The 16,643-nt window shown below is 38.6% G+C and overlaps 1 protein-coding gene across 1 annotated transcript; it reads right to left on the bottom strand.

Annotated features, from left to right (window-relative positions):
* Positions 1 to 250: 250 nt before the first annotated feature.
* LOC117315855 lies at positions 251 to 16,568 on the bottom strand. Its single transcript, XM_033870260.1, has 7 exons — positions 16,499 to 16,568; positions 14,973 to 15,160; positions 12,995 to 13,142; positions 9,287 to 9,375; positions 2,776 to 3,004; positions 2,343 to 2,495; positions 251 to 357 (listed from the first exon to the last, which is right to left on the bottom strand). Exons 1-7 carry the CDS (start codon positions 16,563 to 16,565, stop codon positions 251 to 253), a joined length of 981 nt encoding a protein of 326 aa, XP_033726151.1. The 5' UTR covers positions 16,566 to 16,568.
* Between the last annotated feature and the right edge of the window lie 75 nt (positions 16,569 to 16,643).

Raw genomic sequence — 16,643 nt, 5'->3', positions numbered from 1 at the left:
CCCTTTTTAAAACCCACTGTTGTAACTCTAATCACTGTTGTAACCCTGTCCATTGTTGTAACCCTGTCCACTGTTGTAACCCTGTCCATTGTTGTAACCCTGTCCACTGTTGTAACTCTGTCCATTGTTGTAACCCTGTCCACTGTTGTAACCCTGTCCACTGTAGTAACCCCCTGTCCACTGTAGTAACCCCCTGTCCACTGTTGTAACTCTGCCCACTGAGTTACATGTAATTATCTTAAGTACGTATTTACTTACTATTGACCTTGGTGGGGTTCGATGATTGATTCTGTCCCGCAGACAGAGGCACCCCTGGTTGGGATGGATCCAATTGACTGATAGGTATGTTTAGTATAGCTGAAAAAGATGAGTCCAAGTTATCAATAGGTAAGTTTGGTAGATTGATGGTGGTGGTTGTGTGGCGGTGGTAGGGGGTTGGTGGTGGTGGTGTGGTGTTGGTGGTGTGGTGGTGGTGTGATGGTGTGGTGTGGTGGTGGTGTGTATGATGTGGTGGTGGTGTGGGTTGGTGGTAGTGGTGGTGTGGTGGTGGTGGGTGGTGGTGTTGTGGTGGTGTGTACGATGTGGTGGTGGTGTGTACGATGTGGTGGTGGTGTGGGTGGGGATGATGGTAGTTATCTGGTGGTGGTGGTGGGGTGGTGGTGGTGGCATGTGGTGGTATTAGGGGGTTGGTGGTGGTGGCTTGTGGTAGTGGTAGGGGGTTGGTGGTGGTGGTGGTGGCGTGTGGTAGTGGTAGGGGGTTGGTGGTGGTGCATGTGGTGTGTGGTGGTGGTAAGGGGTTGGTGGTGTGTGGTGTGGTGTGGTGGTGGTAGTGGTGGTGTGTGGTGTGGTGTGGTGGTGGTAGAGGGGGGATGGTGATGGCGTGTGGTGTGGGTAGGGGTTGGTGGTGGTGGTGGTGGAGATAGGGGATGAATGGTGCTGTGTATTAAGGGTATCGAGATTTTTTTTTATTAATTCTGCTCCATATCATTGTCATATGTCAATTGTCAAATTAGTTCTATTCAATTAGGGAGCAATCTTTTGAAAAATACTGCTTTATCTGTAAATCAGCTGAAAGTAAGGTTTGGTCAACAATGGATCAGCAGAGTGAAATGGCATGTAATCTTCCAGAAGTGTTTTAAGTTCTCCTGGCCCAAAGGAGCGGTGAACTGATATGGTGTGGTGTGTGTCATCTGTCAACTTTTCCTTTAAATTGCTACTTGTCATAAAGGATTTTGACCAAATTTTATCAGGAGCATCCTTGGGGGAAGGATACTGAATTTTGCATAAACCCAGACCCTGGACAGTAGGGGCCCAACATGGGAAACAGAGGTAAATTTGTACTCTAATTGTATTTTCCAATGATCACTGAAATATCCAGGTGAGTAAAACAGGCCACTTGGGCCTCTTTTTACCATATGATGTACATTTATCCCACAAATCCTTTACTTTCATTATTCTGAACTTCTGCCATGCCTCCTACATAACATGTTACATATCGTCATAAAAACACATATATCAGAACACCTACAAATCAAATGGATTATGTGACCCTGAGGATTCTGATAGGCAGCAATCTATCGTGTTTGGATGAGGAAATATTTGGATTTTTTGTATGTGAAAGAATGGGAAATATTTGGAATATTTGGAATTTTTGTATGTGAAAGAATGGGAAATATTTGGAAGTTTTGTATGTGAAAGAATGGGAAATACATGTATTTGGAATTTTTGTATGTGAAAGAATGGGAAATATTTGGAATTTTTGTATGTGAAAGAATGGGAAATATTTGGAATTTTTGTATGTGAAAGAATGTAAGTGTGATTTTGTCTGACTAAACAGCTATATGATTTTTAAAAAAAAGTGAAGACAAGTCAAAATGATTGAACGTACGTACAGTGAAATATCTCCATAACTACTTCCTGGGGGGACTGAATGAAGGTGGTTTTAAGAGTGGGGTGGTCTTAATGCAGAGGTGGACCACATTAACCTTTGACCATCAAGAACCGTAACTCTGTATAATACCAGTAGAGTAAACAAGTGTTCTGTACATGTACCACCTGGAATATATCCTTCAAAGACCAATGGTTTTAATGTGACTAAAATTTAACAAAAAAGAAAAAAAAAAACAACTTTTTATGATGAAAAAAAAAATTATGTTAAAAAACATTTGTGGTAAGTCATACAAACAAATACATTGCTATACGCTCTCCTCGACTTCATCGCAGATTATAAGATATATTCATATATGAGTCAGATAAGTTTGAGTAGATGGAAATCATACTTAAATTGTTGTGAATGGCTTCAGATGTTATGTAACAATGATAAACACTTATTAATAACTCACGTCCCGGTCTTGTTTTTCCGATAAAATCACAGACACCATGAGAGGATAACTGGTAGTCGTAGGCACACAGACAGCGATTGTTGATGCAGGCTTCGCCGTAACCACACTGGGACTGTCTCATCGATCCCGATGTACAGGATTTATTGTAGTGTACTGTGAATTTAAACTTTATTTTACAACAAGAATAATTAATTTTCCATTGTTTGTATGCAGAATGCGGCTTTCTTTGAGATTTTTTTTCATATCTCTAACAAAAAAACTTCCGTAAATGGCGCAAAAATGTGACATCACAATACGGCCAATGACTTTGCGCATTGTTTTGTGTAAAAGAATCTCTTAAAAGATCAGTAGAATTGTACAAAAAACAAGTTTTAATTTTAAAAATCATTTTCAAAAATTAATCATAAGCGTTGATGTCAATTATGTAACATACTTGAAGTGATTTTGATTGGTGTAGAAGGTTTTACGGTTGAGTCCGGAGCGGTCCCGATGTAATCGCTGACATCACACACCTTGAGTGGTGACAATGTTGCGTTGGTCGTTGTGCTACATCTGCTCACTGGGATATTGTCAATAGTGATTATATCTCTCTGTAAATGTTCCGGCCAGTCTGTGATCTCACGACCAAACACGGTTGTTGTCAGACGAACACGTCCCGACATCTGTAGTAACACATGTCAATATTTCATTTCAAACTAAGCACAGTTTTCATTAAAATCAGAAGTTTTTTATGTGACTTACTAGATTTTCTGTACAATACTAGTAAGTATATAATTAGACATTGCTCCTTTCTCTCATAGTTAAACCTGTGTGTTCTGGTGTTTATTAACATATTCATTCTGAAACACAAGCCCTGTTACCTCATGTAAAAGTTTGGTACTGTTAATATTTATCCTCAAATAAAGCCCCCTCCCAAAGTGTAAAAGTTTAGTACCATATATATTTAAGCCCTCACCCAAAGTGGAAAAGTTTAGCACCGTATTTAAGCCCCCACCCAAAGTATAAAAGTTTAGCACCGTATTTAAGCCCCCACCCAAAGTATAAAAGTTCAGTACCGTATCTAAGCCCCTTCCCAAGTGTAAAAGTTTAGCATCGTATTTAAGCACCCTCACACAGTGTAAAAGTCTAGTACTTTATTTTATCCTCAAATAAGGCCCACTCCAAAAGCATAAAAGTTTAGCATCATATTTATCCTCAAATAAACCCCCTCCTAAAGTGTAATAGTTTAGTACCATATTCATACTCAAATAAAGCCCCCTTCCACAGTGTAAAAAATTAGTACTGTATTTATCCTCAAATCAAAGTACTGGAAGTACTGTAAACGAACATTATTGTTTAATGCAAAATCAGTAATCTTCTTAGTTTTAAGTTGATAAATTTACTGATATCGGTTTAGGAATTAATTGCAAATAATTTGAAATGTTTGCAGCTGTTCTGATTTGATTGTACACATGCATGTTTCTGTAAGGTCCTAATTGAAATTGGAAGTTTGTTGATCTATCTTGGATCGATGAAAATAAAATATGTCTTCTTTCTTTCGGGAAGGCATCATCAGTTATAATACAGCCAGGACTCTGTGACCTTATTGATGCCAACTTCTAATATGAACTAAATTTAGTCTAGTTCCATCGTTAGTTTGGCATACATAGTTGTATTTCAACTTAATATGATGAAACACACATAAAGAATTACTGAAAACCAAAACCAGAGCTGCTAATCAAGGCCCGAATTAGGAATGTATCCTATTGAAACTGTACTCAAGCATTTATGGTACTTCAAAACAAAAAACTTGACTCCTTTTGTTCAGGAATCATTTGATGTTAATAAATCTGTATATGAGAAGATAAACTTCTGGTATAATTACAGGATGGTAAACAATGTGATAAAGAATAACAACCAGATAAAGACTATCTTCATCGAATAATTCAGGAAAAGAAAACTTCAAGATTCATTTTCAACTTCAAACCTGATCACAAAGATTACAGTCCATTCGATGGGACGACACATTCCCTATTTATTGTCCTTTTCCAATGTTGATCAACCAGATAAAGACTATCTTCATCGAATAATTCAGCAAACAGGAAAAGAAAACTTCAAGATTCATTTTCAACTTCAAACCTGATCACAAAGATTACAGTCCATTCGATGGGACGACACATTCCCTATTTATTGTCCTTTTCCAATGTTGATCATCCAATCATACTGAACCACATAATTCAGCAATGTAATTGCACAAATCACACCTTTATGTGGTGAGAACATTTTTGGGGGTGTTATAAGATTCCATAACTGTATGCAAATTGTGAAGCATTCCATATCTATAACTATATATATATATATATATACAGTACGTGTATATATTTACACATATCAAAATTGGAATGACACAGGAGATTTGCAAGTTTAAGTTCACCATCAGTCATGGGATGTTTATGTAAAATGTTATATTTACCGGGGTAATTAGTAATTTTGAGAATATATTTATGAAGCTCTATTCTGTACATTCTACCAGTGCTTAGAGAATGGACACACAATTTTATGTTCTCCAATGTCAAAATTAATCATATGTAAAATATTAGGGGCTTATTCGCCATTCTAGGCCTGATTGCCGTCATAGTAAAATTACCAAAATGGACTTGAAATCAATATTTTTAAGAGAATGATCTATGACTTGAATATTTCATAAAAAATAATGTAATACATCGTTTATTCACTTCATTCAGATCTTCAGACACCACATAATTTGTGAAGTCATATATAGAAATATATGAACCATTTTGTTATTGATTTATTCACACAAGTAAGCACTAGATGTAAGCAGTAAGTATATGTACCGCTATCTACTGGCATGACTTTGAGTACAGTAAACTACACTCGCTTTGTGGATATTGACAGGATAACATATATTTACATACTAATTCAATTTTAGAATTGTAACTGAAATCTTGTAACAGCATGGCACAAATAGTCATCTGAACATGTGTTGTATATTGAAAAATTATTTAAGGTAAATTTTCAGTTTATCAATTCATTGATTACTCCGTGTTTGAAGTATGGTGTAGTGAGAATTTCAAGTCCTGATCATGACTTGATGAAAATTGTAAATTAACAAATTATTAAAATGAATTTGTTTGAAAAATAACACAAGTTCCACAGCAATATTATATAGAGAATCAATCACAATATATCAAAAGTTATAAAACTACAAATAATAATTAACGGCTGAATATCAAATTAAGTGAATATCACAAGTCTTTTTGCATTTGTTTTTAGATAATCCGGATTTCCGTTTTCCAGCTTTAACAAAAAAACGAGAAGTATTTTAATTGCCGTTATAGTTGAATTACCAAAATGGACCTGAAATCATTACTTTAAAAAAAAGAATGATCTATGACTTGAATATTTCATAAAAAATAATGTAATACATCGTTTATTCACTTCATTCAGATCTTCAGACACCGCATAATTTGTGAAGTCATATATAGAAATATATGAATTATTTTTGTTATTGATTTATAGTTCACACAAGTAAGCACTAGATGTAAGCAGTACGTATATGTACCGCTATCTACGGCATGACCGAGTACAGTAGACTACACTCGCTTTGTGGATATTGACAGTATAACATATATTTACATACTAATTCAATTTTAGAATTATAACTGAAATCTTGTAACAGCATGGCACAAATAGTCATCTGAACATGTGTTGTATATTGAAAAATTATTTAGGTAAATATTAACTCATTTGCTTGACTTCAATTTTCAATTTATCAATTCATTGATTACTGTGTTTGAAGTATGGTGTAGCGAGAATTTCAAGTCTTGAACATGACTTGATGAACGTTCTAAATTAAAAAATTATCAAAATGAATTTGTTTGAAAAATAACACAAGTTCCACAGCAATATTATACAGAGAATCGATTACACTATTTCAGAAGTTATAAAACTACAAATAACAATTAATGGCTGAATGTTAAATTAAGTGAATATCACAAGTCTTTTTGCATTTGTTTTTAGATAATCCGGATTTCCGTTTTCCGTCTTTGAAAAAAAAATACGTAGGCGTATTGCATAGTAAACGTAGCCATGTGTACATATGTAACAGCTGATTTCAATCAGATTGACTTAACATGAACTTAACACCGTCTCAGTAGTTCGTCACAATCGAAAATTTGATCGTGAATTCGGTATTTTGCAAATTCTTTCAAAATACTTCCAGGTAAAGGAAAAAAATGCATATGGTCTCTATACACACACCAAAGATTAATAGATCCTATATTGGGTCCATTCTCTCGTAAAAATATCGATTTGGGTCCACTATCGGCCATTTCGGTAATTCAACTCTAACGACAATCGGGCCGCGATTCGCCAATAAAAAATTAATTTAAAATTCGTAAACCACTAATATTTTACATATGATACAATTAGGCATTGAAAAACATATATGTGGGTCAATTCTCTGAAAATAATGCCAATTTATATTATAATTGAGCCCCATTTTTCTTCGTTTCGGTATTTCCAAGTCTGCTTCACCTGTGGTCCGTTTCAGTAAATATTCTCGACTTTGCCGAAATAAAAACAAGCTATATAATTGTTCATTTTAAACATGACAACTGCCGACCACACGTATCTAAAAGTGTTATTGTTGATATCATCTGAATATATTGCCGTAGTTATCTGTCACTTCGATTGTAAACCCCCTGCCAAAGTCATGGAAGAATCGACCAATCAAATTGGTTTAACGTTTGATTTCCGTAATCTTGCAGTTACCTCCCTTACAACAGTAAATACGTTCCAAGCACAGGTCCTAGCCTCGTCTGTCAATACATCGATGACAATGTTAACGCTATGACCAGTCACCCTGACCACAAATGCCACCTAGTATCTACCTTTCTCGCAAACATGTACTGTACGCAGTACAGTAACCTATAGTATGATACAATGTATCGTCTCGTATGCCGTTATTGATATATTTCTTTCTCTAAATTATAGAAATATTCATCTAGTTGATAATGATGTAACATTCTAGAATATATATAAAACACATTTAAGTAAATCGCGGACATATTTGCAGACCGATGCTATAATGTCAGCCGTTTTGGAATGAACACGGAAGAGCAAAACTTTCTAAACATCCGGAGACGAATGCGCCTGCGCAATATTTGTTTACATAAATATATTGACCTGGAGTTATTCGTAAAGTTCAGGTTCATTTAGTCTTCACATTTCGCTAGCGTTATGCATTTCTCAAATCGTATGCATCGTGAAAACATCTACTGAATACATTTCAACATTTTCGGTAAAACTACTACATAAAACGAAGGTGTTTTTGTAAGTAAATTATTTGAAGCGTAAGGCAATGGGGGCAGCCATATTTCATTGAAACAGACAGTAGATGGCGTATTGGTGAATGTGGCTACCAAATATGGTCATATTTCTCAGTCCAGTTCTTGATGGCAATAACCGAACATTAATGTTCGTTTAAAAACCCTTTTCTCCTTGTGTAAAATTTAGTACTGTACAGTAGTAGTTATCCTCAAGTAAAACCCCTTCCCAAAGTATAAAAGCTTAGTACTGTATTTAAACTCAAATAAAGCCCCCTCCCAAAGTATAAAAGCTTATAAATAAGTACCGTATTTATACTCAAATAAAGCCCCCTCCCAAAGTATGAAAGCTTAGTACCGTATTTATACTCAAATAAAGCCCCCTCCTAAAGTCTAAATAGCACTTCAAAAGAACGTTAAAATGCTTGCTAAATAGTACTTGAAAGATTAGTAAAACGGCTGGCTAAGTTGTACTCAAAAGGTAAGTTAAAAGACTGGCTAAGTTGTACTCAAAAGGTAAGTTAAAAGACTGGCTAAATAGTACTCAAAAGGTAAGTTAAAAGACTGGCTAAATAGTACTCAAAAGGTAAGTTAAAAGACTGGCTAAGTTGTACTCAAAAGGTAAGTTAAAAGACTGGCTAAGTTGTACTCAAAAGGTAAGTTAAAAGACTGGCTAAATAGTACTCAAAAGGTAAGTTAAAAGACTGGCTAAATAGTACTCAAAAGGTAAGTTAAAAGACTGGCTAAGTTGTACTCAAAAGGTAAGTTAAAAGACTGGCTAAGTTGTACTCAAAAGGTAAGTTAAAAGACTGGCTAAATAGTACTCAAAAGGTAAGTTAAAAGACTGGCTAAATAGTACTCAAAAGGTAAGTTAAAAGACTGGCTAAGTTGTACTCAAAAGGTAAGTTAAAAGACTGGCTAAGTTGTACTCAAAAGGTAAGTTAAAAGACTGGCTAAGTTGTACTCAAAAGGTAAGTTAAAAGACTGGCTAAGTTGTACTCAAAAGGTAAGTTAAAAGACTGGCTAAATAGTACGTGTACAGTAAGTTTCCCATCATCATAACAATCGTATGACTATTACTATGATGTCATTATTTATGACATCACAGCTGTTTTATCATACATTATATGTGTATGATATTTATAAATGTAACAGAGCGCATGATTAATTAAATTTAAATCACTGCCTCCGCTAGGGATCAAACCCGGGACCTCTGGCTTACTAGTCTTACGCTCAACCGATCGAGCTATAGAGAAGATCACTTTAGCTGAGCGGTATATTGCGGCTAGTATTTACCAGGGTTACATACTCCCCTTCAGGAAAGAACTCGTCCTCAAGTTTCCAGGGGTAACAGCGATGCTTGTTGAGCAAGGTTGAGTATTTTTGCCCGGGTCCCTACATGGGCGCCAATGTAACAGAGCACATGATTAATTAAATTTAAATCACTGCCTCCGCTAGGGATCGAACCCGGGACCTCTGGCTTACTAGTGTTACGCTCAACCGATCGAGCTATAGAGAAGATCTCTATAGCCGAGCGGTATATTGCGGCTAGTATTTACCAGGGTTACATAAACACGCTAGTTCAGTCATGAAATATATACTTCCACACAAGCGTACCCTGAAGAAAAAGCTTGTTGTGTTCCTTCTCATGAGTTCCACATACAATACAACTTCGGCTCGATTTCTGCCAACATTTCTACTCAGGCCTACAAAAAAGAAAAAAAACAAAATACACCCGTTATGATCAAGCTTACAGCAGAGGCTCAAAATTCATTTTCATTTAAATTATCATGGCGGTCATTAAGATTATCATGGTGGTCATTTATATTTTCAAGGTGGTCATTTTGAGGTTTTTGAAGACTGTCCAGGCTATTTATTTGAAAATTTGGTAACATATTCCAGTAGACTTAAGTTGGCAAATTATCACTGAACCAAGCCTTCAGATGAACAAGTCATTCATAAACGTGTACTTCTGTCAATATGTTAGCATCTTGAAATTGCATTCTTGATTCTACAGAGAATGTGATAATGATAACCTGGTATTGAAATGGTGTCATTGTGGACTGTCAGTGGATTGTCAGCTATATGATAATGTTGTATGATTAGGAGAGAGATTTACCTGGGACGGGAATGGTGTCGATGTGGACACATCGTAGGATTAATATTTACCTGGGACGGGAATGGTGTCGATGCGGACTCATCGTAGGATTAATATTTACCTGGGACGGGAATGGTGTCGATGTGGACTCATCATAGGATTAATATTTACCTGGGATGGGAATGGTGTCGATGTGGACTCATCGTAGGATTAATATTTACCTGGGACGGTAATGGTGTCGATGCGGACTCATCGTAGGATTAATATTTACCTGGGACGGGAATGGTGTCAATGTGGACTCATCGTAGGATTAATATTTACCTGGGATGGGAATGGTGTGGATGTGGACTCATCGTAGGATTAATATTTACCTGGGACGGGAATGGTGTCGATGTGGACTCATCGTTGGATTAATTTTTACCTGGGACGGGAATGGTGTCAATGTGGACTCATCATAGGATTAATATTTACCTGGGACAGGAATGGTGTCGATGTTGACTCATCGTAGGATTAATATTTACCTGGGACGGGAATGGTGTCCATGCGGACTCATCGTAGGATTAATATTTACCTGGGACGGAAATGGTGTCGATGTCGACTCATCGTAGGATTAATATTTACCTGGGACGGGAATGGTGTCGATGTGGACTCATCGTAGGATTAATATTTACCTGGGACGGGAATGGTGTTGATGTGGTCTCAATGTAGGATTAATATTTACCTGGGACGGGAATTGTGTCGATGTGGACTCATCATAGGATTAATATTTACCTGGGACGGGAATGGTGTCGATGTGGACTCATCATATGATTAATATTTACCTGGGACGGGAATGGTGTCATTGTGGACTCATCTTAGGATTAATATTTACCTGGGACGGGAATGGTGTCGATGCGGACTCATCGTAGGATTAATATTTACCTGGGACGGGAATGGTGTCGATGTTGACTCATCGTAGGATTAATATTTACCTGGGACGGGAATGGTGTCGATGCGGACTCATCGTAGGATTAATATTTACCTGGGACGGGAATGGTGTCGATGTGGACTCCTCGTTGGATTAATATTTACCTGGGACGGGAATGGTGTCGATGCAGACTCATCTTAGGATTAATATTTACCTGGGACGGGAATGGTGTCGATGTGGAGTCATCGTAGGATTAATATTTACCTGGGACGGGAATGGTGTTGATGTGGACACATCGTAGGATTAATATTTACCTGGGACGGGAATGGTGTTGATGTGGACACATCGTAGGATTAATATTTACCTGGGACGGGAATGATGCCATTGTGGACTCATCGTAGGATTAATATTTACCTGGGACGGGAATGGTGTTGATGTGGACTCATCATCGTAGGATTAATATTTACCTGGGACGGGAATGGTGTCGATGTGGACTCATCGTAGGATTAATATTTACCTGGGATGGGAATGGTGTCGATGTGGACTCATCGTAGGATTAATATTTACCTGGGACGGTAATGGTGTCGATGCGGACTCATCGTAGGATTAATATTTACCTGGGACGGGAATGGTGTGGATGTGGACTCATCGTAGGATTAATATTTACCTGGGATGGGAATGGTGTGGATGTGGACTCATCGTAGGATTAATATTTACCTGGGACGGGAATGGTGTCGATGTGGACTCATCGTTGGATTAATATTTACCTGGGACGGGAATGGTGTCAATGTGGACTCATCATAGGATTAATATTTACCTGGGACAGGAATGGTGTCGATGTTGACTCATCGTAGGATTAATATTTACCTGGGACGGGAATGGTGTCGATGCGGACTCATCGTAGGATTAATATTTACCTGGGACGGAAATGGTGTCAATGTCGACTCATCGTAGGATTAATATTTACCTGGGACGGGAATGGTGTCGATGTGGACTCATCGTAGGATTAATATTTACCTGGGACGGGAATGGTGTTGATGTGGTCTCAATGTAGGATTAATATTTACCTGGGACGGGAATTGTGTCGATGTGGACTCATCATAGGATTAATATTTACCTGGGACGGGAATGGTGTCGATGTGGACTCATCATATGATTAATATTTACCTGGGACGGGAATGGTGTCATTGTGGACTCATTGTAGGATTAATATTTACCTGGGACGGGAATGGTGTCGATGCGGACTCATCGTAGGAATAATATTTACCTGGGACGGGAATGGTGTCGATGTTGACTCATCGTAGGATTAATATTTACCTGGGACGGGAATGGTGTCGATGCGGACTCATCGTAGGATTAATATTTACCTGGGACGGGAATGGTGTCGATGTGGACTCCTCGTAGGATTAATATTTACCTGGGACGGGAATGGTGTCGATGCAGACTCATCTTAGGATTAATATTTACCTGGGACGGGAATGGTGTCGATGTGGAGTCATCGTAGGATTAATATTTACCTGGGACAGGAATGGTGTTGATGTGGACACATCGTAGGATTAATATTTACCTGGGACGGGAATGGTGTTGATGTGGACACATCGTAGGATTAATATTTACCTGGGACGGGAATGATGCCATTTTGGACTCATCGTAGGATTAATATTTACCTGGGACGGGAATGGTGTCGATGTGGACTCATCGTAGGATTAATATTTACCTGGGACGGGAATGGTGTCGATGCAGACTCATCTTAGGATTAATATTTACCTGGGACGGGAATGGTGTCGATGTGGAGTCATCGTAGGATTAATATTTACCTGGGACAGGAATGGTGTTGATGTGGACACATCGTAGGATTAATATTTACCTGGGACGGGAATGGTGTTGATGTGGACACATCGTAGGATTAATATTTACCTGGGACGGGAATGATGCCATTTTGGACTCATCGTAGGATTAATATTTACCTGGGACGGGAATGGTGTTGATGTGGACTCATCATCGTAGGATTAATATTTACCTGGGACGGGGATGGTTTCGATGCGGACTCATCGTAGGATTAATATTTACCTGGGACGGAAATGGTGCCATTGTGGACTCATCGTAGGATTAATATTTACCTGGGACGGGAATGGTGTCGATGCGGACTCATCGTAGGGTTAATATTTACCTGGGACGGAAATGGTGCCATTGTGGACTCATCGTAGGATTAATATTTACCTGGGATGGAAATGGTGTCGATGTGGACTCATCGTAGGATTAATATTTACCTGGGACGGGGATGGTTTCGATGCGGACTCATCGTAGGATTAATATTTACCTGGGATGGGAATGGTGTCATTGTGGACTATCAGTTTGTGGATGGTGCTGTTTAGAGTTGGTAGCTGTATATTGACCTCTATAGCTGGAGGATTGTTGCAGTGATGGAAGACTAGACCCATGCACACGTTTAACTCCAGACTAACAAACTGTAAAGAAACAAAGATATTGAGCTTCATATCAAAGTAATAATATAATTCTGCAATAGAAACAGGGTCAGATTAAAGGACCTATTGCCGAAAAAAATCTTGTGAAAATTCCTAATTTGATACTGCAAAATTCCCAATTTCGAAGTCACTTAAGAGTTTAGACTGATTAAGCATGTTTTATATAAAAAAAAAACTATATTAAGACAATTTCAAAAATAAGAAAACAGCTATAGATAACAAAATGAAATCAAAAATAATATCAAGGTAATATCTATCAAAGACAAACTAAAATTTGTATGAGTTTCACTATTTTTTGTTTTTCTCAATGTCTCATTTCGCGCAAAAATTCATAATTCAATGGATCATGAACCCAGTTGAAAAATAGTAGGAAAATCTCTGCAATGTAAACTTTGTTTGTTTAACAACACTTGCAAAACAAGTTATATTAATCACGCTTGTTGGCCATGATGGAAGCGTGTGAAGGGTCTTACTGTGTGGGAGGAAACCAGAGTACCCGGGGAAAACCCACCTGGTCTGAGGCAGGTGACCCCATACATTTTCACATCTGATCAGGGAGTCAAACTCCGGCCCTCTAGGTGAAAGGTAGGTGTAACTGTGGCACCCGATCGCGACCACTCTAAAAGGCTGTCAACTAATCACCAAAGTTGACTGCATTGCTTTCAAAAGACCCTTGAGAGCATGTAAGTAAAGTTAAGATTTGACTCTTGAAATAAATGGGACATGATCATGAACTGTCTATATCTTAATCCTTCTGATTTCTGAGAAACAGTGATTTTACTACTGAGATTGAAAACAACCTGTCAAACTACAAATGGCTGATGGATATTGCACAGCCACAAAAACCTTCTTGTTCTGTATAGGGGTGGAAACTTGGGGGTACGCCTATAAATGAATGACATCTGTGATGGTGAGGGGCCTGAGGGGTTCCCCTATAAATGGTGGACACCTGTGTTGGTGAGGGGACTGAGGGGTTCCCCTATAAATGGTGGACACCTGTGTTGGTGAGCTGGGGGACTTAAAGGGGTACCCCTATAAATGGTGGACACCTGTGTTGGTGAGGGGACTGAGGGGTACCCCTATAAATGGTGGACACCTGTGTTGGTGAGCTGGGGGACTTAAAGGGGTACCCCTATAAATGGTGGACACCTGTGTTGGTGAGGGGACTGAGGGGTTCCCCTATACATCGTGGACACCTGTGTTAGTGAGGGGACTGAGGGGTACCCCTATAAATGGTGGACATCTGTGTTGGTGAGGGGACTGAGGGGTACCCCTATAAATGGTGGACACCTGTGTTGGTAAGGAGCCTGAGGGGGTATCCCTATAAATGTTGGACACCTGTGTTGGTAAGGGGACTGAGGGGTACCCCTATACATCGTGGACACCTGTGTTGGTGAGGGGACTGAGGGGTTCCCCTATAAATGGTGGACACCTGTGTTGGTGAGGGGACTGAGGGGTACCCCTATACATCGTGGACACCTGTGTTGGTGAGGGGACTGAGGGGTTCCCCTATAAATGGTGGACACCTGTGTTGGTGAGGGGACTGAGGGGTACCCCTATAAATGGTGGACACCTGTGTTGGTGAGCTGGGGGACTTAAAGGGGTATCCCTATAAATGGTGGACACCTGTGTTGGTGAGGGGACTGAGGGATACCCCTATAAATGGTGGACATCTGTGTTGGTGAGGGGACTGAGGGGTACCCCTATAAATGGTGGACACCTGTGTTGGTGAGGGGACTGAGGGGGTAGACAGATTTTCAGTTGTTGGGACTGAGGGAAACACCTGTTATTGATAAGCACATGTTAACTCACATCTAGGTTGTATCTGCCTCCACAATCCAGCTGCTCACACTTGTCATGGCTGTGGTCTTTGCAGGCTATGTCCATGCCTTTATTCTGCTTTCCCTGGTACTGGTTGATTCCATTGGACAGCCGTGTCCATGGGGCACATTCACTGGGCAATACTGATGGCTCGCAGTGAACACCATATACCAGGCAGCCTATCCAATGAAAGGAATGTTTTTATGTTACAGTGATATTTGTCACATGTCAAATACTTTTTTCCAGTATACATTTGTATAATGCAGAGAACACTGGAAAACAAGAGGCCCAATGGGTGAGCTAACAAGTGAACGACTCTTAGGCTCAAGAACCAGTCAATACAGAGGTTATGCTTACATATCTGTACAGTTCGGGAGTTGGAATATATTAAGAGTGAGGTAAAGACCTCCCATGGAAGTGTAATAAACTTGAAATACAGTTCCAATCAGGGGAGATAACTTCCTGATTTTCATAATAATATTTAAGGTCTCGAACAACTAATTATTTCACTATATGTTATTACCAAAGACTCTATCCCCTAAATCACTAAATGTTGTGAATTTATATCAAAATAAAGACTGAAGATTTCCCTACCAGATAAATGATAGGTTTAATAGCATGTAATTATATAAGTACACATGTAGTAAACCTGATATTTACAGTGGACAGGGGAACCCTCACCTGAGGAATTCCTACCTTTTTACACCTGGAATCATACATTTTATTTCATACCAGGAGTGTATAGTTTTGATTTTCAAAATCTCAAGACTCTACTGTTTATTCCCGTACAAAGAAAGTACCCATTTCATGCGTTATTTACTCAGGAAATAGTTCCAAACCTAAGTAAAACATGTTCTTCAGGGACTTGGTTCAGGTAAAACACCAGCTGATTGGTAGGGTTCCAACCCGGGACCTCCAAACGCTAGCTATAACTGGATGCTCTACTAATTGATTACGATTTACCTGGTCGCTGGCGTTCAGTTCTGTTACACATGAATTTAAAATTTGTTGTTGGGTGAAAATCATATTCAGTTTTTTATATATTGGTAACAAAACATCTCAGCTTTTGTACTTATTCATAAACAACACTATCAGGAATTTTTAATTTCTAATGAACAATCTGCACAGAAAACTAACTATTCTTCATTGGGCCCATTAAATATTCACAAAATTAAATTTGTCAATATGGTAAAGACAGGTGGTCGGCCTCATGATGAGACTGGTAGAAGGACGTGAAGACTTTCCTGTTTATAATCTACATATTGCATGGTATGTATGCTGATAACGCCCATTGAAATTTATATGCTACAGGTAAAAACGTACTTGGTACTGGGAAGTACATGTACTCGGCACCGAGTCATGTGATGTTTGCAATCACTCATCTGTGACCAGGCGACGAGACATAAACAATTGTCAAATTGAATAGAAGCCATGCAAAGCAGAAATATATGACCAACATACCACTACAAAGACATTATCATTCAACATGTTCAACCCACTGTCAAGATTAGTTTTACCTAAAATCGTGAAGAAAACACAAAATTGCCACTGCACTCTCATCTTCCAGTGTCTTCCTCTTTCCATAGACCGAGGTTAATACATTTTCTCAACACAAAAATGTGTGTAAGAGGCAAATATTCTGATAACTTTTTCTACATGTAA

This window comes from Pecten maximus, chromosome 17 (assembly GCF_902652985.1).
Source record: "Pecten maximus chromosome 17, xPecMax1.1, whole genome shotgun sequence".
Classification (NCBI taxonomy): domain Eukaryota; kingdom Metazoa; phylum Mollusca; class Bivalvia; order Pectinida; family Pectinidae; genus Pecten; species Pecten maximus.
Note: the sequence above shows the minus strand (reverse complement) of the source record. Positions and strands in the feature narration are given on the sequence as shown.

Coding starts and splice junctions, on each gene's coding strand:
- LOC117315855 (XM_033870260.1), bottom strand. CDS start 16,565: ATGGAAAGAGGAAGACACTGGAAGATGAGAGTGCAGTGGCAATTTTGT. Junction 15,161..16,498: donor TGTTTTCTTCACGATTTTAG/GTAAAACTAATC, acceptor TTCATTGGATAG/GCTGCCTGGTATATGGTGTT. Junction 13,143..14,972: donor GAGGCAGATACAACCTAGAT/GTGAGTTAACAT, acceptor GTTTCTTTACAG/TTTGTTAGTCTGGAGTTAAA.